Raw genomic sequence first — 26,723 nt, forward strand, 5'->3', positions numbered from 1 at the left:
ACACCTCGTCTCCTCACAGAGCTGAAGAAAAGCCTCTGTGTGCCTGTGAAAAAAGACCAGAACAGAAAAGCTAATTATCACCACTGACACTCCCACTGTTAACACTACGCCAACTAAAGCAGAGAGTGTGAGCACACAAGGCTAATATGCAAATACTGGTGTTAATTATGGAATGCTTAGTTGTGGAATGTGTTGAAATGCTTTTTTCACTTGCAGGTTAACGCTTCTTATTTTGGAGAATCACGAGACGAAATTTGCTCAGTCACATGCAGCTGATACCAGTAGTCCCCGTGCATGTTGCATCCAAATTTGTTTGCATATTGTTCTTTCTGGGTTTCTATGGGGGCTTTTGGACTTCAAAATCTCAAGTGGGACACAAGTCAAACTGATATGTAAATATGAACTTTTGGGGTCTTGGCCAAGGAAAAGGTCTTGGATCAGTGTCTGCATTTATCTTTTGCTGTAAATATCTTTATGAATATGGATGTTGCTGTCAAACTCTTTTTTTTCTGTCCAATTCTAGCTGCTGGTAAGTCCTAATTGAACTTGTTTCAAAACTTGGAAGAGTAACATAAATATGTGGTGTCACTGTCTGAGGTTTTGTTGGTTTACTTTCAGAGAGGGAGTTAAAGGTATCAGGAATTGAAAGCTCCAGTAAACATGTCAATAAAGGCCCAGAAAGGAATAGGATTTTCGCTGCATTAGCTAAAGTATTTTTTGCCATTTCTGTTTGGAAAAGATACTTCATCATGTTTCCAGTTCAGGCTTCAATTATTATGTTTGGACTGGACTTCTGTATATTTGGAGTCTGCCAGAAACACAAGACACTTGATGAGAAGATTGATCTGTTGAATTTGTTGCCTGTTCACATCTCTCAATATGATTATGAACAAATGTCAATCGTTTCTTAATTAGCGGCATGGGAGTCTGATTTAAATAGACAGCACTATATAATAAATACTAATCAGATACTCATCCATTCAACACAGCAGAACGACTATTTAAATCACTGCTGTGGTGCCGCAAGGACTTTTATAATAAAGCGGTTCTATTTAATGGCCATTGAAATGAAAACTGAATTGATACATGACAGAATTTGTATTGTGTTCCCATTTCTTTATGCCGTAGTCTTGTGAAGAGCCCATATTTTACAGATGAATAGAGTTGTTTTTTGTAACATAGCTTCATATTTTGATTTACATTTTCTAAGATATGGCCGTAATGCATGCATTTATACTTGAGACTTGCTTTAGTTTCTGTTTGTTTGGATTTTGACTGCAAATGTGTATGTGTGTTTGTGTGCAAGCTTGTGTGTTTAAAGGTGTTCAGAAAGTAGATTGTAATTGGACCCAAAAGTATCTGTTTGTGATTTTTGCATATTGAGGCCACAGATGAAATAATTATGGAGTACAAAATGTTTTACGAAAATACTTCATAGAAATTTCATAGAAGAGAAATCCTGAGAAAACCCAATGCAGGTGGGACAAACAAAACAGATGCCTGAGTGGAATCAATCTTATTTACTGTATGAATAATTGGGAGTTTATTATTTAAACTATAGGCACTTAAAAAATCTCATTAATCACATTTTTGCTGAAATTTTTTTTAATTTCCACTGAAATACAATATACGTTTTGTCTTATAACTTTTTTTAATTAAGAGTGATTATTTCAATGTTTAAATTTTCAGTTTTAATATATATATATATATATATATATATATATATATATTTATGATGCATTTGGAGATTAGAAAAGTTGCTAAAAGGTTTCCACTACAGTTATAATGTGACCTTCATAAAGCAAGGAAAAAAGTTGAATGTTACAGTGGCATACATGGTTTTTATGTACCAATTGTGTTTAATTTATAGACTAATTTATGCATTTGTTTCAACAATAATCTGGGTTGTATTTATTGAATTTATATAAAGATATGTTCTATGTATGTTCTGTACTAAGGTTGACCCAGTTGTTCACCTAGTTTGTTTCTTCGTTGGAACAGATTTGGAGAAATTCAGCTTTAAATCACTTGCTCAACAATGGATCCTCTGCAGTGAATGGGTGCCGTCAGAATGAGAGTCCAAACAGCTGATAAAAACATCACAATAATCCACAAGAAATCCATACAACTCCAGTCCAACAAATGATGTCTTGTGAAGTGAGCAAGTGATAAAATGCTAAATTTTTCCAAATCTGTTCCAATGAAGAAACAAACTTGTCTACATCTTGGATAGTCTGAGGGTTACTCCTTTTTCTTTAATGAAATTAAATTGACCGTTTGTATATACTGTAGTTGAAAAACACCCAGTTATGAAAAATTCAGGGGTTTTTTTTGACGTGGGAGATTATTCACGCAATATGCTGTTTATGTAAAAGTTTGCTCTAAGGTCTCTCTTTCTTGTTTTTTTTTTTTTATTCTGTAGAGTCACAGTGCACATTGTGTGGTGAGACCGAAGGTGAGTGTGTTTCTCATCTCCAGAACTGTGTGTGGTAGTTAACACTTAACCAGATTGTGTTTATGTGCTCTAATGGCACGGTGGGGAGTTCAGAAAGCACATGCACTCATCTGCTTTAAATGCTTAAATTCATCATGATGCCGAGCTGTTTGCGATCATTGTGTTGTGATTCCTCACTGCTTGCATCATCACAGCTGGCTACCTTCAGCAGAAACGAGGCTGTGTCTCTCTCTGCTTCACCCGCTGCTTCTTCTGCTCTGCTAATGTGACTGATTCACAAACACACTGAGCAGCAGTGCCACTAATCTGCTGTCATTCTTTACATTTCTTTCTTTTCTTTTTATTATCTCAATGCGCTAATGTTTCATATCATTATGTGCTTCCTTTTGGTCTGAGCTGAGGTTCCTTATTCGGACTTTGTGTTTTGCATGTTGGTTGAATGTGAATCAGTGATGATTTTGCAGTGTTCGGCTTTAACAAGAGTACAATTACCTTCAAAACAACTAATTTATTCGGCATGCTCCACACATATTTATCTGCTGTATACTGTCATTAGCAAATTTATCTGCTGAGATCAGTATAGCCTCATGAATTCTGTGTCTCTGTGCGAATTAACCGTATGGTTTCGTATGTTGCACATACTCAAAATTGTGCTATGCTCGTGGTGCTTTCACCATCTGCTGTCTCACTATATGAGGACATGAACACATAAACTTCATCTCCAACAGTGCTCTGACTTTACATCATGAGCATTTTACTACTTCAGTGGAGAAAAGCTATTGTCCTCATATACACAAACAGAAACTTAGCAACAACCCATCAAAATAAAAGTTAGGTGTTACTTGAAGAAGTTGTGCCAGAAAGACATTACTATTGTTCAGTGGAATGTACTCCTCAAAGTAATAATAATGTTACACCATGTTTTAATTTTTACTATCAAGACTTTTTTTGTGTGTAGCACTTTGTTTGCCAAACATGATATTTTTACAAATAAGTAAAATGCAGCGTTCAGAAAGTAGTAAGCTAGTATTCCATTCCAAATTTAGCCTTGCATACATGCATATCCACATAATTTTATTAGCTGGACATTTTCAATTAATTTGTACAGCCATTTACAAGTAAATCATGTGGCTTCAGTTCAGTGGATTAAGTATGGTGAGTCAGGAGGTTTAGTTTCTGCTGTGGAGGAAAGAGGAAGATCTAAGGGCTCTGTTTCCATTGGTGCTGCAAGATATTGTGGTACCAGCAGCTCACGGAAAAGACATTTTCTTTGTAGTGCAGTTTTCATTCAGTTCATTCTCCAGTTTTTGCTTGTATGACTAATATTGCATGTCGGACCTTAAAGCCAAATATAAGCAACTGAAGACAATACTGGACTCCACTCTTATCAGATAAGAACATGAAGCTGCAGTGGACATGTGATCATGAAGACCAAACTACTGAATCATAGAAAACTTTGAATTGAAATGAATTGGAAGGCCTGACTGAAATATTTAAGTATTTTGAAAAAAATCCTTTTGCTGATCTATTTGCACTGAAATGGCCTAAATGAATTGGCATCAGTATGGTAATGCATGATAATAATTTGCAGTATTTACATACCTATTTTCTAAAACTATTTAATATATAGAATATTTTATATGTATATAATGTGAAAATGTTTTATATTGTTCAGTTACAAATAATGACAAAATGAAAATAATGGCAATTTTTTTTTTTAATCATCATAAATATATTGTGAATATTTGCCCTTGCAGCCTCTCAAGAAAGAGGAAAGGGAAAAGAAAAAGATGATTTTGGATTATTCTAATGCAAGGAAAATAGGTCAGTTTAGCTCAAAGGGAATTATTTGTTTTCTTTTATAGTTAATTTAGACAGAATCACTGTTTTATGGCTGATAACTGAATCGGCCAGCATTTCGTTAAATGAGCTGTATAATATCAACTCTGCAATGGATATTAAAATCCAAAATATAGTGAAAACACTATTAATTAGCACAGTAACAAGATCGGCAGTTTAAGACATTAACTTGTAAGCACAAAAAACAGGATACTTCTCTTTTCAATATAAATAAGACTTTATTGGATAAATCGAAAACATACAGTTACAAGCTGCTAGTTGGTCGACTTGCTTCAGGGTATCGTGGACAGATTTATGACGTTGTCTTGTTATCCTGGGCCTCTTTGTGGAATTTGGCTCTTTGGGTTGATAAAACACCAAACTGATCGAATCTTAAATTGTCTGATTCACTCTGATACCCTACACTAAAAACATAAAAGCAACAAGATACAGGATGACAGTTTGCCAAGCTGGAGGCCACAACCTCTTTGAATCCAAACAGCCATCAAAACCAGCACTTCATCCAAGTGGCAGCAGAGACGTTTTGGAGGCTGGTGGCAGGCATACAGCCTGCGTGGGTCAGAGTTAAACAGCTGGAAGAAATCTATATCTGCGGAAACAGAGAAAACACACATAGACATAGCACTGCATCTTAGTGCACTACAGTCTGATAGGATGGCAAAAAAACAACAACAATCTGACAATGAGAAAATGTGGATTGTGATCTTTATGTTAGTGTTAGAGTTTATTTGGTTAAGGTGGTTACTTAAAAAGTACAGCATTATAGCTTTATATAAAATCAAATTCAGGTGAATTTTTTAAAGGGGTCATATGATGCTGCTAAAAAGAACATTATTTTGTGTATTTGGTGCAATGAAATGTGTTTACTACTTTTAGGTTAAAAAACACATTATTTTCCACATACTGTACATTATTGTTTCATACATTATTGAGTCTCAACTTTTATAAAGAAAATCTCTTTGGGTTTGAGACTTTAGTCTTTGCTACTTTACAGATCTTCTTTATTCACCAAGAGCTTGTAACACTCCAAAGAGAAAGGAAAATTTGAAATCGCATCATATGACCCCTTTTACTTTTGAGTTTGAGGAAAGTTATTATCACAAGTTTACATTGAATTCAGTGTTTGCATTTCCCATGTTTTTTGATGCAGTTTGAGAAACAGAATCAGTGGTCTTTCAGAAATCTAAGAGATAGATAAAACCAGAGACATTTTGTTTTCTATCCTAAAAAATGAATTGAATATGTCAACGTGCTAACTTGACATTTCATTATCGAATCAGGCTGATGTTATTATGATATTGACAGCCCTGAGTTTCATTTCATTGCTGGCTCAGACTGTTTATTTGTTTCCTAAGGTATTGATTTTGCTTCTAAACAAAAGCGGGTATTGTACTGAAGCCAAAGTTTTGCTATCAGTTCAACCCTAATGTGGTTCAAACTGTAGCCATTTTCTTTGTGCCATTTGTTTATTCAGTTATGAAGCCTCATTACGTAGTCAAAACATTTTGTTTGACTTTTCCATATTTATTTAGTAATATTAATTGAAATTATAATGAGCCTCTGACTTTATTACTTCCACATTAAATCACACAACACAATCCAATTAGAATGGCAGACTTTATTTCATCCCTCATTCCTGACCACTCTCTTGTAAAAAACCTTATTGAATTTGACCTGTTGGCACTACAGTCACATTAGAAGTGCAGTGCTGTTAAATGTATATGATTACATCATGCTTTCATTAAGCTTTGCTTCCTGATGAACCACAGAGAGCAATCAGAAAGGAAATTAAAACTGCTAGATGAGAATTAAATATTTAAATGAACATGTTACTATAGTCCCCGCTGTAGTTATTTAATGTTCTCTGATGTAAATTGTTTTCCTTTGTTACATGAGAGTGATCAAACACAGTATGAGAAAGAAGCATCAGCCTGTAATGTCTGTATGGAAAATGTTTATTCACTTCAGTGAGCATCATGTTTGAAATCGATTCACAAGAGTCCAACTAGATTTCACAGATGCTTCTGCTCGAGTGATTTTAGAATATTGAGAGGCAAGTAGAATCATTTACTCAGAAAGAGGGCTTGTGTGGTGCCATGGGTATGTGTGTGTGTCTGTGTGTGTGTGTGTGTTTGAGAGAGAGAGAGAGAGAGAGAGAGAGAGAGAGAGAGAGAACTCAATTAAAGCCAGAGTCTTATTTTTCATCTTTTTTTTATTTATGTCTCCTCACTCTGCTTTTTTGTTGTGTTGGCAGAATTCTAGCCCGCTGTGTTGCCAAGGGAGACGAGTATCTATACTGTAAACAAGGTTTTTATCCTGACCCTGCTCCAGAGCTGGTTCACACTCTCTGTGCGTGTGAACCACAGGGCCATTTATTGAATTTATTGGCAGGAAAACAAGTTGGCACTCAAGGCTTGACACTAACTTCCTGATATGATATTTTTTTGTCTTGCATATATAGCAAAAAACTAGCAAACACAGATATTTATGCTATCAAACTAATAACTGGTAAGTGTGATCAAATATTTTTATACACAAATACAAATACACGTCTTTATGAATCATTGATTTAACTGATCCGTTCAGTAATGGAAAAAGCTCTTTATGAGTGAGTCATTGAACATTTAAAAGCGCATTTGATATGTTTATTTGGGAATGAAACATGACAGTTTTCATGAGTGAGTCATTGAATCATTGACTTAACAGATTTGTTCAAAATTGCTGATTCATTCAGGAATGTTATGCAGCTGATGCATGTTGCTTGCTGAGTTGGTGGGGCAATATAGGCAATATTTTTTCTGAAATGTTAAAATATTAAATTTTTATGGATTGTGAAAGGGATAGTTCACCCAAAAAATAAAATTCTGTCATTAATTACTCACCCTCATGTCATTCCAAACCTGTTAGACCTTCATTCATCTTCGGAAGACAAATTACGATTTTTTTTTTTAATGAAATACAAGGGCTTTCTAACCCTGCATAGACAGCAATGCAACTGACATGTACAAGAATATAAAAATGTATCCTATTGGAACGGCTCCTTACTCTTGTGATGTTAAGATTCACAAAATTAAACCACATACAGTGTCAAATGTCCAGTCTTCCACAGAGGACAGTTGGCAGTAATGGACATTAGTATCTTGTCATAATGTGGTGAATCCCCCGTGATGAGGATCAAATCTGGCATTCTCGTTAGCCACCATGCAGACAAGTAATAAGGAGGTGGAGAGTGGTCTGGTGTCTGTCCTGTCCTCACTCTGTCTGAGCAGGTCCCGACCATCCCGTCAGTCAGTTCCTGCCCCACAGCTATTTGTAATGACATTACATGCTAATGCACAGTCCCTATGTGGGGAGAAACATCAACTCACATGGAATTGGACAGCATAGATTTTTAATTTCAAAAATCCATTTACATTGATTAGATGGGAGATGGACAGGATGTCTGCCAAAGACAAACTAGGGACTAAGATCAAGATCTGGAATACGTCTGACCATAAACCCATGTGTTTGTAGGCTAAGCTTTGTCTTATGGAGCAGTTTTACAGCTTTTACAGCAAACCTCGACTTTTACTAATCTATTTAAGACGTTTATATTCTGTACCGGCTTTTAACTGCATAGTTCTTTGTCTGTAGTCTCTGGGAGATCTCTCAATCTCTGCACTCCTGTTGAGCTGTCTTACTGATGCATGTAGAATCAAGCAGACAATGAGCAAAAATATGAATAATGGTTGTAATTAAAAGATTTGTTAGAATAATAATTTGGAAGATCAGAAGATGTGATAAAAATAGGTATTTTTTATAGGTAGGTACCTATTTTTATAGGTAGGTACAGTAGGTAATATAGAGTACAGTATCTTATAACAAGCACCTGAAAAATACTGTTGCTATCATCAAAATGATATGTGATGTGAAGGTGTGATTTTCGGTTTTGAAATGATTTGCTAACAGATTTGTGTAGATGCATGACTGTCACAGTTGAGTGTGCAAGGTCAGAGAGAGAGACAGAGATACGTGTTTGAATATAAATTTTAATATTTTGAAATAGGCATACACAAAATATATCATATTGTAATATTGTAGGTTCACCTTGCGTTCAACTTGCATTCATTTCCTGCGGTTTAGTCACAGTTTCCATGCATTGCACAGGAGAATGAAAATGAAAAGATACGAATATCTCTAGAATATGGATGTGAATCCAGGAGCGTTAGAGAACATTCACAGATCATTAAAGGTGTGGAGCATGTCTGAGTAAAAGCAAAGTCACCTCTGTAAAATGTCACTGAAAGTCTCTCTTGCTGTATATAAGCTGTGTGTAATTCAGTTGCTCTGACCCCTTGTTTTGACCACATTTTTTACTGAACTTGTTTAATTTATTTGAATTGACAGTGCATTTAATGTATGTTCTTAATAGAAATGGCTTGATAGATGTACAGCTTTGAACCATACATTTGTTTACATGCTTCACGTCACACGTCTGCACTGCAGAACTGTGCTAAATAGCAGCACAATGTTGACAGGTACCTAATATTATCAGGCTATTTTACATTTTTAGTACCTGTACTTTATTGTACCAGTATTCCACACAACCAAACCAACGTTTAAACCTTCAAATGCCATAATATATTGCAAATTCTACTTAGAGACAATAAAAAATTGCCCAAATATTAGGGAAATTTAAGCAGATAAAATTAATCTAAAATATATTATTAAATATATTTAAAGGGTTCATGAACTGAGAAATGGAAAATTCCCTTGTGCTATAAAAATATTCTCTAAGTTTCAGAATGCACAACCTTCTGGTTAGTCTAAAAACAGCTTCTGTTGAATCCAGTCAAAACGACAGGTTGTGGAATGTTCTACTTTATGCCCACTGATTCATGCATGTAGTGTAAATAATGAGAGCAGCAAATCAGGTCTATGCAGAAACCAAACTATAAACTGTATTTGATTAATTTTTGATTAATTTGATTTGTTTAAAAACAAGGCACAAATCAACACAGGATTTTCTGAAAGACTAAAACTAAAAGACGATGCTGTGCTGACTATATTGGATCCGACAGTAATGTCGCAAGCAACACACAAGTGTGAGTAACTGTTTTCATTACATGATCACTATTGCTTTGTCTGTTATTAGAGATCATTTGATATGTACTGAGTATTTATAAGTTTTTAACCTAAATCACAGCAGCATCCATCTATGTGGAATATGGGTTGTCAAACATAAACTGTTAGCCAATCATAGCAGCATAACATTTACTTCCAAGTCTACAATCAGAAAAAAATATTCAAAAACATCACACAAAAGAGGAGGTTAGAAACAGGACAGAAAATAGCCTTTTACTACTAAATTATTAAAATCTTGATAACATTATAAGTGGACTTTAGAGAACAGTACAACATTTTTAAAAAGGCAGTTCATGATCGTTTAATTTATTAGCAAAATGTTTTTTATAATAGCAATATGTATTAGCAATGCCCATATTTATTGCAGATACTGTATTGTCACTTGCAATAATCTCAGCATCTGACACAAAACAGTAAAATCCATCTGAAATATCAAAAGTTAGATTGGCTGGCTTTACATAATTTTCTAGCGTTAGGGCATATTTATATTGAAGCAGACTTAATTCGAATACGTCACAGATAAAGCTGAGAGAGTTAAGCTTGGTCTCAAAAGAAAGAACAAGTACAGCTTGCTGAAATACTGTGGCAAGTTGAAGTCAGAAATGAGTAACATGCTTCTGCTACAGTAGTACAGAGTTCCTACAGCAGTCTGGTGTGCCAGTGGCATGTGCATTCAACATCAACTATACTTTTCTTTCACTCGCTTCAAGCATCTCTATTTCCTTGAGATCTGATTTAGATTTTTGCCCACCGGTACTCCATTGCCATGGAAACTGATGATGGCTGAAGGCCACCCACATGTAGCTCATACACCAAGGGATTGTCAGTTGTGTTGTTAGGGATGCCCTCATGAAACCTCTTCACTCTGAGACCAGAGTCTGTGCTCTTATTGAAGCGTTGTATTAAATCACTGCAACTAGTGATTCTCAGTGCATCTGAGTCATGTTGGTTATGTTAGAGATTTTGTTTTGGTTAATCCTTAGCAAATTATATTTTTATACTGTACATTATAATGCTGTGATAATTAAATTTAAGTAAAGTCAAGTCACCGTTATTTTTATGAGCACTTAGAGATTGTTTTAAATCAGCTTCTTAGTATTTAACAGGAAAGTAAAAGAATCAGTGATGCAAACTTCAAATATGAGGTAAATCCAAATTTTGCTATAACGCAGCTGTGGCAAGACACTAGTATCATTATGTATCTCCAGTCAGTTCAGTGTTGTTTCAGTCCAGTTCAATAACTGTGTAAAGTTCATTCATTATGAAATGAGTTCAATTCAATTATAAGCAGCTCTCCTGAACAAAGTAGTGTCGTTATTTAGCTTGTGTCAGTTTAATGTTGATTGAAATTTGTTTCAGCTATTAAATAAGCAGAAGACAATAGTGTCATTGTTCAGTTCAGTTCAGGTTTTGTTCTCATTTGATAGTGTCAGTGCAGTCAAGGTAATAATATTGCTGAATATGAAGTGTCTTTTAAACTAAGCAAGACAAAGGTGACAGTGGAAAGGAACCCAAACTCTGTTTATTTTAATTTATTTTGACAAAGTAGTGTAGAATTTAATATCGTCCATTAACTGATCATCATTATAATGTGTTGGTTTTGGCCAGAATTTTAATATCAATGCATCTTTAATCATTATTGATGATAACCTTCAAAAATCATCTCGTTATTCAGGCCTTTTTTCAGCTTTTATACAGAGAAGTAAATAAAACTTGAAAGAAATAGGGAGAAAGATTTTCTTCTCATGGTGCATTTTTCACTGTCTAATACATCAGAGATTGGAGACGCTCTCTGACATTCTCTATCAGTGACCTTTCCAGTTGTGCCGTCTAATGGTATTTAACCAGATTTAGGCCATACTAGCTAGACAGCTGTTTTTCCTCAGTGCTGTTCCTGTAATTGAATCTATCCAGCTCTGTACTCTGCTGAGACATATCTGTCCCACACGGTGAGATGTAGATTACAGATGCATCTCAGACATCGATCTCTCAGCCCCTACGCTGCTGCTTGACATGCCTGCATGAGTGGATTGAGGTTTGTTTTTGAGGCCAACTGAAGGTGACGTGTTGTAGAGAGAGAGTTGATGCTATCTCGGCCCTAAGAGACATGCAGCTTCAAGGAACCTTCAGAGACACTCACTGCAGTAACTTTTAAAAGATTTCAGTTTTATAGAACAAGAATAAAAATTACATTTGGGTGGAATTATATAAGATGTGATACTAGTATTGTGTGCCTGCGCATATGAATAAAATAGAAATTAAATGTAAAGTAAAAATAACTATTAAAAAAGTTTTTATATATTATATTGTATTGTATTATCATGCATTTGCTGTAGTTTTGAATGTGACCCCAAACTGCCTGCACAAGCACGTATTTACCACCTATTTTAAATGTTTACTTTCCCCTCAAGGGTTTTCTGGTGTAATTTTCGGAGCTATAGAGATGAAGTCTTGGGACTGGATCAGGACAGTTCTGGGATCCCCAATGCAATCAGTGCTGCGGTGCCACTGTGACAAATGTCACACAGAGGCCACCATACAAATGACGTTTGTTGTCCACAAAGAGTGAAGCCTGATGGGACATGTTTTAAGTGTCGATAACAGATTAATGCCCCTTGAGTATAGCGGTCAGTATTAAAAATCTGTTTGGCCAATAGCACTGGTTGTAACTTGCAATACAGAGGCAGTGATTTTTTTATTTAGCCTTAACTTGATGCACTTTTTATTCTTGTCTACAGTTTATTAAAATTTTTAAACCTGTTTAAAGGGGCACAGTCACCCCCCCCCCCCCTTAAAGCTTTTACACAAAAAAAAATTAAAGGAATAGTTTATCCAAAAATCAAAATTCTGTCATTAATAACTTACCTTCATGTTGTTCCAAACCTGTAAGACCTTCGTTCATCATTGGAACACAAATGAAGATATCTTTGATGAAATCTGAGAGCTTTCTGACCCTCCATAGATGGCAATGCAACTACCATGTACAAGGGCCAGAAAGGTAGTAAGGTCATCGTTAAAATAGTCCATGTGACATATAGTGGTTCAACCATAATTTTATAAAGCTACAAGAATACTTTTTGTGCACAAAGAAAACAAAAGTAACAAATTTATTCAACAGTTCTTCTCTTTTGTGTTACTGTAGTCTTCGACGTGTGTTCACGAGATTACCATGACGAATTTTCATTTTTGCGAGAAATATCCCTTTAAGTCATTTGAAAATTGTTTCAAATGATGTACTCTCACATGAGATTAAGACTCCAGTCATATCAGTAATGTATTTAAGATGGAGCGGGTCGCCTCGTTGAGGCTGTTATGTTGAAATCACATGACCAGTTGAATTCTATTCATTCTCTCTGTAAACTCCCTGTTATTGATTGCTTTTGTTCATGGAATACATTTGTCATCGCCGACTGCAAGTACCACATTCTTAGTGTTTCGCCATATGAGTCAATCTTGTTTACCAAGGAGAAAAAGGGAGGCGGAAGAATGATCCCAGTTAATTAATGTGTAAAATGACTGATGGCCATACGCAGTTTAAATGACATAAGGATGTTACTGGAACCCATAATCAGTTTTTTTTTGGCGACTGTTATGTTTTTCTGTATCTTGACAAAACCCAGTTGACAAAATAGGGGGAAAATACCAGACCAGCTTTGGTGTTACACTTGAATAGTGCTTTCGGAGTCTCCTGAACATTGTAACAATGACTCTTTATGTTTGAAATTGCATAGACATGGCTGGCAATTGGTACGGTATTGTTATCCGTCTAAACTAATTTTTAATGGTGAACAGGAACCCTGTGCTTTTCTGGAGCCCAACGGGGATCACACAGGATCCCTTTAGATATTCAGATACAGAGAGCCAATTACTCTAATAAGTCCTGGCTGCAGGACACACTTAGAGTTCAGCTCATACAGGGACTCCATCAACAGTTCTGCAACAGTGATTTCAGCTCCACAGGCAACTTCAGTGGCATGCTCAAAATTCAGAACTCTTAATAACTTTTGCCTGTCTTATATTAGTGATTAAATACTGTGAGTTCTCATAGTGCAGAATACATATACATATAGACACAAAAATTGTATCACTGCTTCAACATTGATAATAATGTTTCAGCATGTTAGAATGCTTTCTGAAAGATCTCAGAAAGCAATCACAGTAATAAATTCGATTTTAAAGTATATTTAAATAGAAGATTGTTATTTTTAAATGTAATTAAATTTTAGAATATTGCTTTTTTTATTGTATTTTTGAACAAATAAAACAAGTATTGCATTATTGGTATTATAAGTTAACTTGTTGTATCTTATTAGCATCTTATGACAGATTGTTGAGTTATTGCTTATACTTGTACTTTAAATATAGGAGATTTTTGGAAATAGTCAGGACACGTGGAAACTGTTGGAGAGGTTTATTTGAGCGATGATGTCCAACAGTCTGCACTCACCCACACAGACAGACTTTTATGCCCATGCTTCACTTCGTCTTGGAATAAACTTTGTTTCTTTCAGTTTCTCCTGAGAGACGTACAGGATATGCTTCTCAGCAATTGGGTGCCCACAGAACCAGTTTCAACCAGTCATTTCTAAAGATATAGTTATTTCAAACTGTACCAGAGACAAGGGAACGAGAAGTGTGGTAGGTGTCTATAGCATATACAAGAGGTTCTTAAAAACACACACACATTACTATAGCTTTGTAGTTAAAGATTTAGGTACATAAATCAAAGGTTGCAGGTCAGACCCCATGAGAGTAGATTCATGAGATGTTGTACCACCAAAGTGCCTCGAAGCAAGGCAGTTAACCCTGGGCTGCTCTAGGGAGATCTGCCCTGTATTACAAATGGAAAAGTCACTTGGCTAAAATGAAAAATAATTCTCATTGCTCATAAAGTTCGCTGCTCTTTGCCCTGATCTCGCACTTGCTTCTCTCCATCTTTCATAGCACAATAGTCTCTTATCTAGTTTCCCACTCATAAGGTTTGAGAGCAAGAGCCTCAATAATTGGAGATAAACATAAAATGATTCTCATTAGCAAACATGTTACTAGATATTTAACATGTTAACAGCTTATCAATATCGACCAGAATTTTAATAGTGTTACATCTCTATTAGTATCTGCATCTGCATTTCATCTTTTTTCCCCTTTCCTTAGTTTAATCTACAGTTCTCGTTATTGATCAGCACTAAAAGATTTAAACCTTCTTGTTAATATCGCCAAATTTTAAATGTGAATCCACTAATATTCCGAAAATACTCATAAGGCTTTGAAAACTCAGAGACCTTTTGAAGTTTATAGTTTATAAACCTTTCTTTCTCATTATATGCAAGTTTCTCCAGTTATGTAAATGCTCAGACTTGCATTTTTGAACATTAGTAAACTATCTCTTAGGAAAGTCTTTGAATGAAGTCAGTTTGTACTTTCCTGCTTACTTATTTGTCTTTTTTTTTCTTTTACTATTTGTTGGTCCTTTTAGACAATGAAAGTGGTAAAACAAATCTGTATTTTATTATCCATTTTTTCAAGACATCTCATAGGGCTCTGAAATGAACTTAAATGCTTTTAAATTAAGTGCATGTGAATTTATCAGTGAGTGTATGTGTGTTCCTCCTCAGTCTGACCTCTGCATTTTGCTTTCAGCATTTTGCTGTCAGCCAGGTGATTATCAAAGACAAAAAAAAAAAATGTCCTGCGGTAACAACAGACCAGGGCCTTCAGTGTGTGTGTGTCTGTGCTTATACATGTAAGGCTTCATTTGGTGTGTGTGTGTGTCTGCAAGTATTGTCTGATCCAAAGGCCCTTAGAGTGTTTGACCCCTGCGGGACCTGAACCGCAGACCACAGGCCGACTATGAGAGATAAAGTCATCAGCAGGAACACACACAGTCAATAAATAAAGCCATAAATTGTACAGTCTTTTTTCCACAGCCAATACAATCATATGCTTTTGATAAAGGAAGATGAAGTCATGCATCATTGTCTGTATGACCTCAGATGCTATAGTCTGATTTGTTAGAAACCATTTTCACCTCTTCTTATGGTGTCGGCATCCATCTGATTTTTGTCTGTGCTATCAGGGCTTCATAGATTCAGGGCTTTCCGTTCATGAGGATCTATGTTTGAGCTGAGGGTCTGTCTCTCACTGCTCTCTCTCTCTGCTTTCCTGTCGCTCTTGCCCTAAAAAGGGGGTTGACTTCACACAAACCAGTATTAATTTAATTCTAGCATCCAGTTTTCAGATTCACCCAGCATAAAATATGACAGGACAAATATAATTAAGTATTAAGTTGTGTTAAATTGACCGTGGTGGGAGTCATGATTAATATATTTGCTGGTAATACAAGTACACCCACAGTAATCAGTAAGAAATGTTTGTGTGGGGCTACATCCTTAGAGCCATTCATGTATCTCAGCAGTTTTGATGAATGAGCAGCTATTTAGTAATCAGATCTTTCCAATATATGTATTTTAAAAATATAACTTTAAAAGTTAAATTCATATTTTTTCATAGCTTTTAAATACTGTATGTGTGAAATTGATTTCAAGTCATTAATTATAATAAAGAAAATTACATTTAACACAAAACTGTATCCTGAAGGAGTTTTGAAAGTTAGTATATAGAAAACTTGAGGCCTGAAAGATTTTTTTAAATGTTTTTACTCATTAAGTCCACATTTATTTGATCAAAAAATATTGTAAAAACTGTAATAATGGGAAATATTATATTTTAAAACAACTGTTTTTCTATATGTGAAAATGTACTCTATTCTTGATGGCAAAGCTAATTTTTCAGCAGCCATTACTCCAGTTTCAGTGTCACACAATCCTTCCGAAATCATTCTAATATGCTGATTTGGTGTTTAAGAAATATGTATTATTATTAATGCTGAAAACCGTTGTGTTGCTTAATATTTTCGGAAACCATGACACATTTTCTCAGGATTCTTTGATGGAGAGAAAAGAACAAAAGAACAGCATTTATTTGAAATAAAACCCTAAAATTATACATCTTTACTCTCACTTCTAATGAATTTAATGCATCCTTGCTGAATAAATCTATTCTTTTTTTTCTTCCAAAAATCTTACTTTGAACAGTAAGATAGATAGATAGATACTGTCTACACACCCAACTTGTGAAAGTCAATATTTTATTAAAGGCCAGTAACGACTTTAAAGGGTGAACATAATTAGACAGTAAGTGAGGTCATGGGTTTTCAGTTGGCCTTGGTGTTAAAAATGCAAATGAGGGTGAAAATGACATCAGAGAGACTTTAATCAGCCTGGTAGAGGCCAGCAGATGTTTTGTAATTACCAAAGTCAGCAAATGACATCTAAATTCACCCTGAGTCAGATAGGCACACTGTCAGAAAAGATTCAGATGTGAGCTCCTGTCTGATTATAGTGACTCTCAAACTCTGAGAGGATGAGTCTCATCAGCCTTTTCCTTTCATCTGGCCTGCATTCGAACTGCTAGCTAATGACAGATGCACTGGTTAAATGTGTGTCTGTATTGAGTATCATGTGTGGGGGTGTCTTGAGTCGTGGTCATTCAAGCATGTCAATTATGAACTGAACCACACTAAATTTATAATACAGGGTCTTCACCTTTTATCAAGCTTTTCAAGGACCCTTGATGGCTAGAGGGACCCTGTTGCATATTGTGTGTAATTGAGTGTTGCATTTTTAGCCCGGTCTATAATAACATGCATAATAGTACCTTATTAATGTATTTACAGATTTTGTTTTGATGCTTGCATTGCAAAGCCATTAAAATAGTCATTAGTGATATAGAGAGTCATATTTTTGTTTTGCTTAATACATTTTTATGTTGAAGGGACAATGAAATGTTTAAATGAACTTCAGCTTATTAAAATAATTAAAATAATTATTTAAAGGCATAGTTTAATTTGCTTAAAATTCACTCATCCTCGGGCCATTCACAATGTAGATGAGTATGTTTCTTCATCAGAACAGATTTAAAGAAATTTAGCATTACATCACTTGCTCACCAATGGATCCTCGGCAGTGAATGGGTGCCGTCAGAATGAGAGTCAAAACAACTGATAAAAACATCACAATAATCCACAATTAATCCACATGACTCCAATCCATCAGTTAACCACTTGTGAAGTGAAAAGCTATGTGTTTGCTTTTACATTTACTTAATAAACTGTTAAAGCCTTTCCTTCTCTTGTAAAAAGTTGTCACTGAAACGGAGTAAAAGTGGATTCTGCTCTCATCTTCAGCCCCCTTGAAAATTCAGCTAAACTGCTTCTGTATAGCAAGCAGTACAATGTTATGACAGCTTCCTCTGCAGGAAACACAACATACCAGATAAAACCAGTACATTCACTTCAAAGAGTGTGTAACTCTGAGGTTTAATAAATGTGTATGTGTGTGTGTGTGTTTTTAATAAATAATGAATTAAAGATTCATTTTAAAAAGAAGCGTCATAAGGTTGCCCCTAAGTGCTTGGTGAATCATCAGTTCTGTGTTATGGTGGTTGTTTTTACCCTTTGGGAGCCTTTATGAAAAGGTTGCTGGATCTAGAAATCTAAAATTACACAGATAAATTCAGTTCAGTGTACTGACAGTCCTTTGCCTTTGCACAGCTTAGATGGAGCAGAGTTTGTGCACTGTGTTTGTTGTGTTCTGGAGAGTCTCTTTGCATTTGTGGGTTTGGTGTTCAGTTGTTTTCATTATGATTGGTTTAGGGTGTAAATTCTCTTTGTTGTGATTGGTTTAGTGTCGTTCTGAGGTTAAGGTCAATTGTGTTGTCTTGAACTTTGTGTCAGTAAACAGGCAGTAAAACAGACAAGGCACTTAATCTAACAAGATTTCACATTACCTCCAGGTACAAATATAAACTCTGTTATAGTATGTTTGTGTGTGTGTTTACTTTTTCCTGTTTGCTGATGTGCAACCTTGTTTGTTTGTATGCGTGTTGTTTGCTTGTGTGTACCTTTGTTTGTGCGTCTGTATTTGTTTAAGTATGCACAAGAATCCAGCAGGCACACAAACAGAGATGATGCTGGCGTGATGACTTTGACCTTTGACCTTTTTTCTCAACACACAGCTGCAGCAACAATAAATATGGCTGCATCTGAAACCGCATACTTGCATACTATATTGTAGGTGAAAAACAGTATGTGACAAAAGAAGTATGTTCAAATTCACAATACTTGTAAAAGAATGGAGAAAAGTATCCAAATGACCTTCTACTTATGGAGTGATTCTGAAGTGCACCTACGATGGAAACTTTAGCACTTGCATGAGGCTACAGGAGAGGATCCTGCTGGTGACGCGATGCAACTGATGTCATATGACAGCATGGCAAACACAGCATCTATTTTTCTCCAGTTATGTCTAGTCAAATGTAACAGTGTGTTTTGATGCCATAAAACGGTTTGCAAGCAATATAAACAGTAACATATTTCATTGTAGCATACTAGATGTTTTGTACATATTTGACCATTTTAATTTGGTAAATCTTCTGATTGAGACCAGGGCTGTTTATCTCTTAATCTCTTTTTGCTCTCTATTAATTTGATTATTTTAATAGAGTGTAAATGTTAGATGCATTAAAACATCTAGCAGTGCTATTAGTTCATTGATCCTCTAAACCTGAACCATAAATACCAAGGATGACAACAATAACTGTAACTATAAAGTTTTGCTAATCGTTCTTGTTCCTTGAAAATAGGCAGGTCCACATCACTATATCACTATAACAATAACGACATAGAGAAACAATATCATTAGAATCAATTTTTTGAACAATTTTTCAACCAGAAGCCAATCAGAATCCATCTGGCTTTAAAGAGCAAAAGCATTTAAAGCACCAGACTACATAACTACAGTGCAAGCTCATAACAGACAGTTGTTGTCCACTTGTGTGGAAGATAATATAGTTGTCACTGTAGTTAAAATACTTGGTGTGAACGGCGTTTAATATTCTTCATCCCAGTCTAAAGAGTGTTGCAGCCATGATGTCAAAACCAGAAAGAACATTTAAAATGTAAAATTCACCAAGGGTTTTTCAATTCATGAGTAAAAGAGGGTCTGTGGTGAATATAAATTGACAATACTTGGACATTTTGTATGGCTGCAGAATTCTGTATTTTAATTGAATTATGTTCAATACATTTATTTGAATTGGTTGTTGTGTAAAAGTGCTTGAATGTTAAGGAGCTGTCCGTGGTCCTAAAAAGTGCTAACACAATATAAGTAGCTTTTAGAGAGCTTTAAAGGGATACTCCACCCCAAAATGAAAATTTTGTCATTAATCACTTACCCCCATGTCGTTCCAAACCCGTAAAAGCTCTGTTCGTCTTCGGAACACAATTTAAGATATTTTGGATGAAAACCGGGAGGCCTGTGACTGTCCCATAGACTGCCAAGTAAATAACAGTGTCTACAGTTACAGTACTATTGGGAATTAGACCATGACCTCATAGTAGGATTTACCCAACTGTGGTATTGTGACTTGATTGTTTAATATTAGGAAACAGAAAAGAAGCAGCTGAGATAGGGAGTCTTTGCATGTTTTTGGGTTGAAACTAATATGCAGTATGGTACAATAGGTGCCGTTTATGAAGCTGTACAACAACACTCTTATGCGTTCTGACTTCACTACCATCGTGTCTTTAATACTTCATGAATTGACAGCATTTCTGCAAAGATCTAAAACTGTTTCTGTCACATGACACAGCTGGAGACTGATTAAGTACCAGTTACTGTGGCAACTGCAAATTTTATTTGAACTGTTTTCTTTTTTCTTTTTTTAAAGACTTGCTGTGAGTCTGTCTTTGAATGTTACATAAACTGGTTACTCCTGAAGGATTTCCTATAGCAAGCTGTTCTGTGTTCTTTTTGCATACAGTAGTTCTGTGTTCAGACACTTTCAGGCCAGCTTCATTGTATGGACCCACCAGCTGCAGGTTTAGCGTCATGATTTATGAAACACATTTCACCTCTCAGATTCTGCTGCAGCAGTATTAAGAAGTGCAATACTACCCTGCATTTTACAAAGACACATTTAAAATGTTTTTACATTTTTATTCAACAACTGATATAACCAATTAAAAGTATGTATGTTATGCTGATTAATTAAATTAATCTCATGGGCAACAATCTTATTAGAAATCCAGAAATCACCAACTTTAATTGAAAATGAATGACATTTAGATGCTTTGTCACTGCAAATCGCTGTCAGTTGGAAGCAATAGTATAAGAAAGATTTATTGATATTTACAAATGGTGTCTTAAACTCTTCTATCATCTTTCCATTCAACCTATCTTTATGCCAAATATTTGTCTTTAGACTGCTGGGATAAGCATGTTTTACCACTCTGAGAAGAACCAGGCACAGATAATAGCCCTCGTCACCGCAATGCTAATTCACTCCTTTACGATAAGCATTTAACAGGAATTCACTAGGCTTATCAGACTCCAGGAATCTCTTTCTCTCTCATGGGTAGGTGAGAACGATGTCCTTGCTCTGTAAAAGTGAGTTCATAAAATAAAGAGAGATTGTTTTAGAGAAAAGAAGAGGACTGCTGTGGCAATCACTTTGGAGGGGGGTGATTAATTGGAGGATTAATTGTCAAGCTGGAACAAAGTAGAACATTGTGGGAACATTCTGCTTAATGAAGCATGTTGAAGTGACAAAAGATCCATATTTCCTGCTTTCGTATGTTTTTTTACACACAGTTATTCTGCCTCGTTAAATATCTCGTTTTAGGCTAATTTTAAAGCAGCATCGCATGTACTCCCAGAATGCATTGCTATGAGGTCCAAGATGTTTACAATTAGTTATAGATACAGTATATGCCAGTACTAATATTGTAAAGTTTTTCCTTAAAAATATACATTTTATTTGAATTTTAGCATTAATTTCAGAATATTATATACTGAATATTATATATACTGTGTGTGTGTGTGTGTGTGTGTGTGTGTGTGTGCATGTACAAAAAAATTTAAATACAGAAATCTCATATCATTTATACCTCTTATATATTATATAATACAATTTTAGATTAAGATAGATAGATAGATAGATAGATAGATAGATATTACATAATATGAAATATCTCTAAACTAAAGGTGTAGTAAAAAATACTGTTTTACATATTTTGTTCGTCTGTTTATGTCATATACTTTTATGCTCATTATTACTGATGCTGACATCTAAGTCGAGAGTTAAAAGATTCAATACCCTTATGAGGATCCGTGATGGTTAGGAAGCTGCTCACTAGTTTGTCAGAGCTGATGTCATGGTGCAGTTTAGCAGTTCCATCAGGTCTGCCACCTTTCTCTGGTGTTAATGTGGTGGATGGATCATTTGTCTTCACTAGCACTGCTGTAGCGACAGAGTCAGCAAAATAAAGCTTCTACCTGCTGCCCCCTGCAGAGAGACAAGGAAAGAGGGAGAGACGTAAAGGCGCCTGTAGCTGATTGCACTCATGCTGTTAGTATGCAGGATGCTGCAGTGAGCCGTATTTATTCAGCAGGGATGGTCCAGGGTATGAATACTGAAATCATAAGATAAGGTGACAGGAAGTGCTTCAGGCTGTAGAGCATCGGTGAGCAGTGCCATAACACTCACATAAATCTCTAGAGCCTCAAATGACCTCCTCTGAACACTTACTGACACCAAAGGCACTGTCCATCCACCACAGGAACGAGACAATTGGAAAACAGACCTTATTTTCAAACAAGTTAACCCCAGTAAGTAGTTTTTAAATATGCAACAGCCAATTGCACTGAAATTCATGCTATTAAAATTTTTTGGGTTTTATTTGTAGGTTTCAGAACTGAGAACTAGTTTTCATCGACCAGCAAATATGCCAAGCCACCAGTGTAGTCAGATCCATATACAAATGACTCTTACGAGCTGGTTCTTTTGTAATGAATTGATCAACATGACTATGTCAGAGTGATTACTGAATAAACTACTTTTGGTCATATATGACTTAACATAATCCATGTTATTTACTGTTAAGTTGTTATTATTACATTAAACATTTCTTTTTGTAATTTTCTTCTTGCCTAATATGTTTGAAATTCAGGCAAGATATAATAGCATCAAATACATGGCATATGTTGTCAGCAGCTGGATTGACGTGTGCAAGTTTCTGTGCTCTCTACAGTGTATTAGGGAGGGTCTGCCTCTCTCAAGGTGATATTCTTGTGGCTGATTTAGTCCACTGGGTTTAGAAAAGCACTGTTGACTAGGTTTAGAAACACTCTGTTGTCTCTTTTAAAAGCAAAGTGTAAAAGATAAAGCTTTTAATTTCAGTCTGCAATCTGCTTCTCTTCTGTTGTTGTCTCCAGATATTTCGCTGCAGTTGTGTTGGATTTGGATGAAGGAGAAATAAGCAACAACAGGCTGCTGTAAGACTATTACATCTCCAATGAGACCAGAACCATTCTGGCCCTGTCAGTGTCACCCCTCAGATTCAGAAATGTAACATTGTGGTTTATTGCAGAGCCTTCTGGGGGTTAAGGACACAATCGCATCTCTTCGATTTTCTGATGAACAACCCTGATTTCTTGAAGGAGCCTTGCTTTTAACCTTTGAAAGAACGTAATCAAGTGCTTGTATTGGCTGGTGTTTACAGACGTAATCCAAATTGGACCGTTTGTTCTGGATGTGCTTTAATGTTATTCTCTGTGTTGTTCAGTCTCTCATAAAGTTTAATTTTAATGAAGTGCCTCTTCGTGATTCGCTATCACTCTAGAATATTCTTTCACACGCTCAGAATAAACAAACTTGACATTCTCCTTCAGGTCCTCTTCAATCAAGATGGACTTGGGCATCATTATGGTGTGTGCTGACCTGAGCTAAAGATCTCCTCATGGGTCAGTACTCTGTTTGTGCTCTAATTAAACACAAGGGAGGGTTTTGAATTGGTTTCTTTCCAAATTCACACAAAGATGTTTTTGCTTTTGTCTTCAGTCCAGTTCTTTGCTGCCAGTGTGAATCAAATATATGGTTTCCTCTTTTCAGGCCCTGTGTGTTTTTCAGAAATATGCTACCGTTTTTTAAAGAAGTCACTTGTGCTCACCAAGGCTGCATTTAGTTGATCAAAAATACAGTAAAACTTTAATAGTGTGAAATATTATTACAATTTAAAATCAATATAAAAATAAATGTACATTTACTATATTTCAAAATTTTATTTATTCTTGGGATGGCAACGCTAAATTTTCAGCAGCCAGTGTCACATGATCCGTCGGAAATCATTCTAATGTGCTGATTTGGTGCTTAAGAATTATTTCTTATTATCAGTGTTGACTGAAAGAAAAAAGACTTATTGACTCCAAACCTTTGACCAGACATGCAAGTGTACACTCAGCAAATTTGTAATTTGGCAGCTGTCTTACTGTATGTACTGACAGCTTGCAGCTACATACCAAAGTTTACAGCTACTGATGCCATTGTAGAAATTCTCTGTTTATAATCAGCTCAAATATGATTTATTTATTTGGTATGTGAAAATGTCTCATAATACCGTCACATACCGTCTCATAGATGAAATAGGAGTTTAAATACACTACAAATGCATACTTTCTCAAAATTTGAATATTTGTCAAATTATGTGCTTTCACTTGGATGTGAAAGACAACTTTAAAATTGTTAATAATACCTTAGATTTAACAAGCCCTCACTTTTGACACTGAAAAACTCATTAACACTAACATGTTCTGTGCATTTTTTTTCTCTCCAGCAATTGAAAAATGACCTTTATTTTAATATGCATTACCCTGTACGTTCAGCACATGAAAATTCCCATTAATCACCTGTGTGAAATGACATATGATCCAGCAGCATGAAATAGTTATGTCAGAAAGGGCAGCAGATGTGAAAAACAGCATATCTGAGCTCTAGCTCTGATGAAGTTAGTGGCAGGCTGCCCGTATGTGGCCATGATGAAAGATCACAGTGAACGTGGTTTTAATCTCTGAGCAATGTCTCTCAAGGACAACTGCTGAAGCACCTCGAAGTGCTCCCTCTCTTACTGGAGCCGGCTTTGACGGATGGCCCAGCGGTTCCGAAATGATAGGCTATTATTTTACTTTGCATTGGATAAATGGCAAGGCTTGTAACTCTGTCCTCGTAAGGCCTGGCAGGACCAGATGGGGAGGATCAGCAGAGGGCTTTGGGACATTCTTTTGTCCGGACAACATGATTTCATTCCATTCATGAATTGAAGTGTCATGTTTTCCATGAGGCTGCCGCATGATCGCTTAAATTCACAAAAACACCAGCGATTTTGTAATCAGCTCATTTGAATCCTACCAGACTGTTTTGCAAACATCCCTATTAGCAATTCCTACATGCCCATGGGGAAATTGTCCCAAAATATATTTTGCAGAACGAATGAACGAGGCCTAAACTGATGCTGAATGCCAAAGTAAAAGCAATCAAACTCACTAATCCTCTCCGTTCTCTTTTCCTCTCTTTGTCTTTCATAGATCAGCTAGATTCATGGTCTCCACCGCTGTACTTCGATGAAGACAGCTACCCCTCCCCTCCCAGGAATATGAAAGGTTTATCAAGCGGTCGTCCTCAGCTCACCTTCACATCAGGACACACCTGTGGGCTGCCAGACTGCGATCAGTCCCTCGACCACTTGCAGCATGTCGGCCCCGATTCCCGCTCTTCCTATCTGCTCAGCCCGACCGAGAGCTGCCCTCTGGATCCACACCGCTGCTCACCCCGCAGCTCCATCCACTCAGAGTGCATGGTGATGCCCGTTTCTATGGCATCTGACCACGTTTCCAGCAGCACCTTTCCCAGAATGCACTACAGTTCACACCACGACGGCTCGAGAGACGATGGCTCCACTTCCCATGGTGGCGGCAGCAGTGGAGGGGTCGGTGTTGGCGGTGGGGGTGGCGGGTCTGGGAAGATGAATCGTATTCCTGCGAACCTACTGGACCAGTTCGAGAAGCAGTTGCCGATTCACAGAGATGGTTTTCACACGCTGCAATACCAGCGCACGTCTGCAACCACCACAAGCAGCGAGCAGCGCAACGAGAGTCCCGGGCGCATCCGCCACCTGGTGCACTCTGTCCAGAAGCTCTTCACCAAGTCCCACTCGCTGGAGGGGTCGTCCAAGATGAACGGCACCAAGGGAGACTCTCGCTCAGACAGTGGACACCACCACCACCACCATCACGGACACCACCATGGGAACCACAAACACAGCAAACGGAGTAAGAGCAAGGAACGCAAGTCAGACTCCAAGCAACGCTCAGGGATAGCAGGCTGGTGGAGTTCTGACGACAACCTGGACAGCGACAGCACCTACCGGACTCCCAGCATCATGAGCCGCCACCACGGAGATCATATCACTCACTGTTACCCGGACACAGGCCATGGGCACTTTGGCGACCTTTCGCTCAAGACCTCCAAGAGCAACAATGACGTGAAATGTTCAGCGTGCGAGAGCATCGCTATGGCCCCCGAGGGCAAATTTATGAAGCGCAGCTCGTGGTCAACACTGACTGTCAGCCAAGCTAAAGAAGCCTACCGCAAATCTTCCCTCAACCTGGAGAAACCAACCATGCCTCAAGATCTGAAGTCCTCCATGAGGCCTTGTCATTATTTGCAGGTGAGATATCGTTCATGAAGACGTGATTGCTGGTGATGCTGTGGTGTAAGATAGGTGTTCTCAACCATTGGGCCTCAGCAGACTTCCATAGGGATGTCAAAATGACTTAAAACAACTTAAAATCAAAGCTTTAAAATAAACTAAAATGCAAGTTTTTTGCATTTGTGCAACTGAAAATGTACAGAAAATATACTGATTATATACAGTATCCTAATTATAAATTCATTTCTAGACCTGGAAGAGACATGCAAAGTAATAAAAATATTGCATTTTTATTCTTTTTTGAATATACATTTTTGTATTTATGCCGAAAATATTCATATGGTAGTAAATTCATGTTGTTGTTTTGAAAATTCTTATCCTTAATCCTTATCCAGAAGAAAATCAGAATATTGTTGTGGACAATGTGAGGCCATGCAGTTAAAAAAGTTGAGAACTGCTGTAAGAAGAGATTCTTGGATGTTTGTGTTCGTGAGAGGAGTAAATATGAAGTCATGCTATTGATTTTCAAACAAACCTCTGTGTGGCTGCTTTCTGATCCACGGCTTATTGGTGCCTGTATATTGTTGTTTAGGATTCAGAGGGTTCCTAACAGAGTCAAAAGTAATAGTCCACTGAAAGGGTTGTTACAAAGGCAGGAATATGTTGTTTACGCTGGTGGAG

At 36.6% G+C, this 26,723-nt stretch overlaps 1 protein-coding gene across 8 annotated transcripts in view; it reads left to right on the forward strand.

Annotated features, from left to right (window-relative positions):
* dlgap2a (discs, large (Drosophila) homolog-associated protein 2a) overlaps positions 1–26,723 on the forward strand; it is a 120,927-nt gene that overhangs the window by 55,745 nt on the left and 38,459 nt on the right. For 4 of the 8 annotated variants that reach the window (XM_042742317.1, XM_042742310.1, XM_042742311.1 and 1 more), the window contains 2 exons: positions 2,423–2,455; positions 24,919–26,060. In XM_042742317.1, the coding sequence (XP_042598251.1) occupies positions 2,423–2,455; positions 24,919–26,060 (1,175 nt within the window). Of the gene's footprint in view, positions 1–2,422; positions 2,456–23,229; positions 23,302–24,918; positions 26,061–26,723 lie in introns of all 8 variants that reach the window. The other 4 variants (XM_042742312.1, XM_042742316.1, XM_042742313.1 and 1 more) reach the window with 3 other exon arrangements.

The sequence above is a fragment of the Cyprinus carpio genome, chromosome B17, assembly GCF_018340385.1.
Source record: "Cyprinus carpio isolate SPL01 chromosome B17, ASM1834038v1, whole genome shotgun sequence".
NCBI classification, from domain to species: Eukaryota; Metazoa; Chordata; class Actinopteri; order Cypriniformes; family Cyprinidae; genus Cyprinus; species Cyprinus carpio.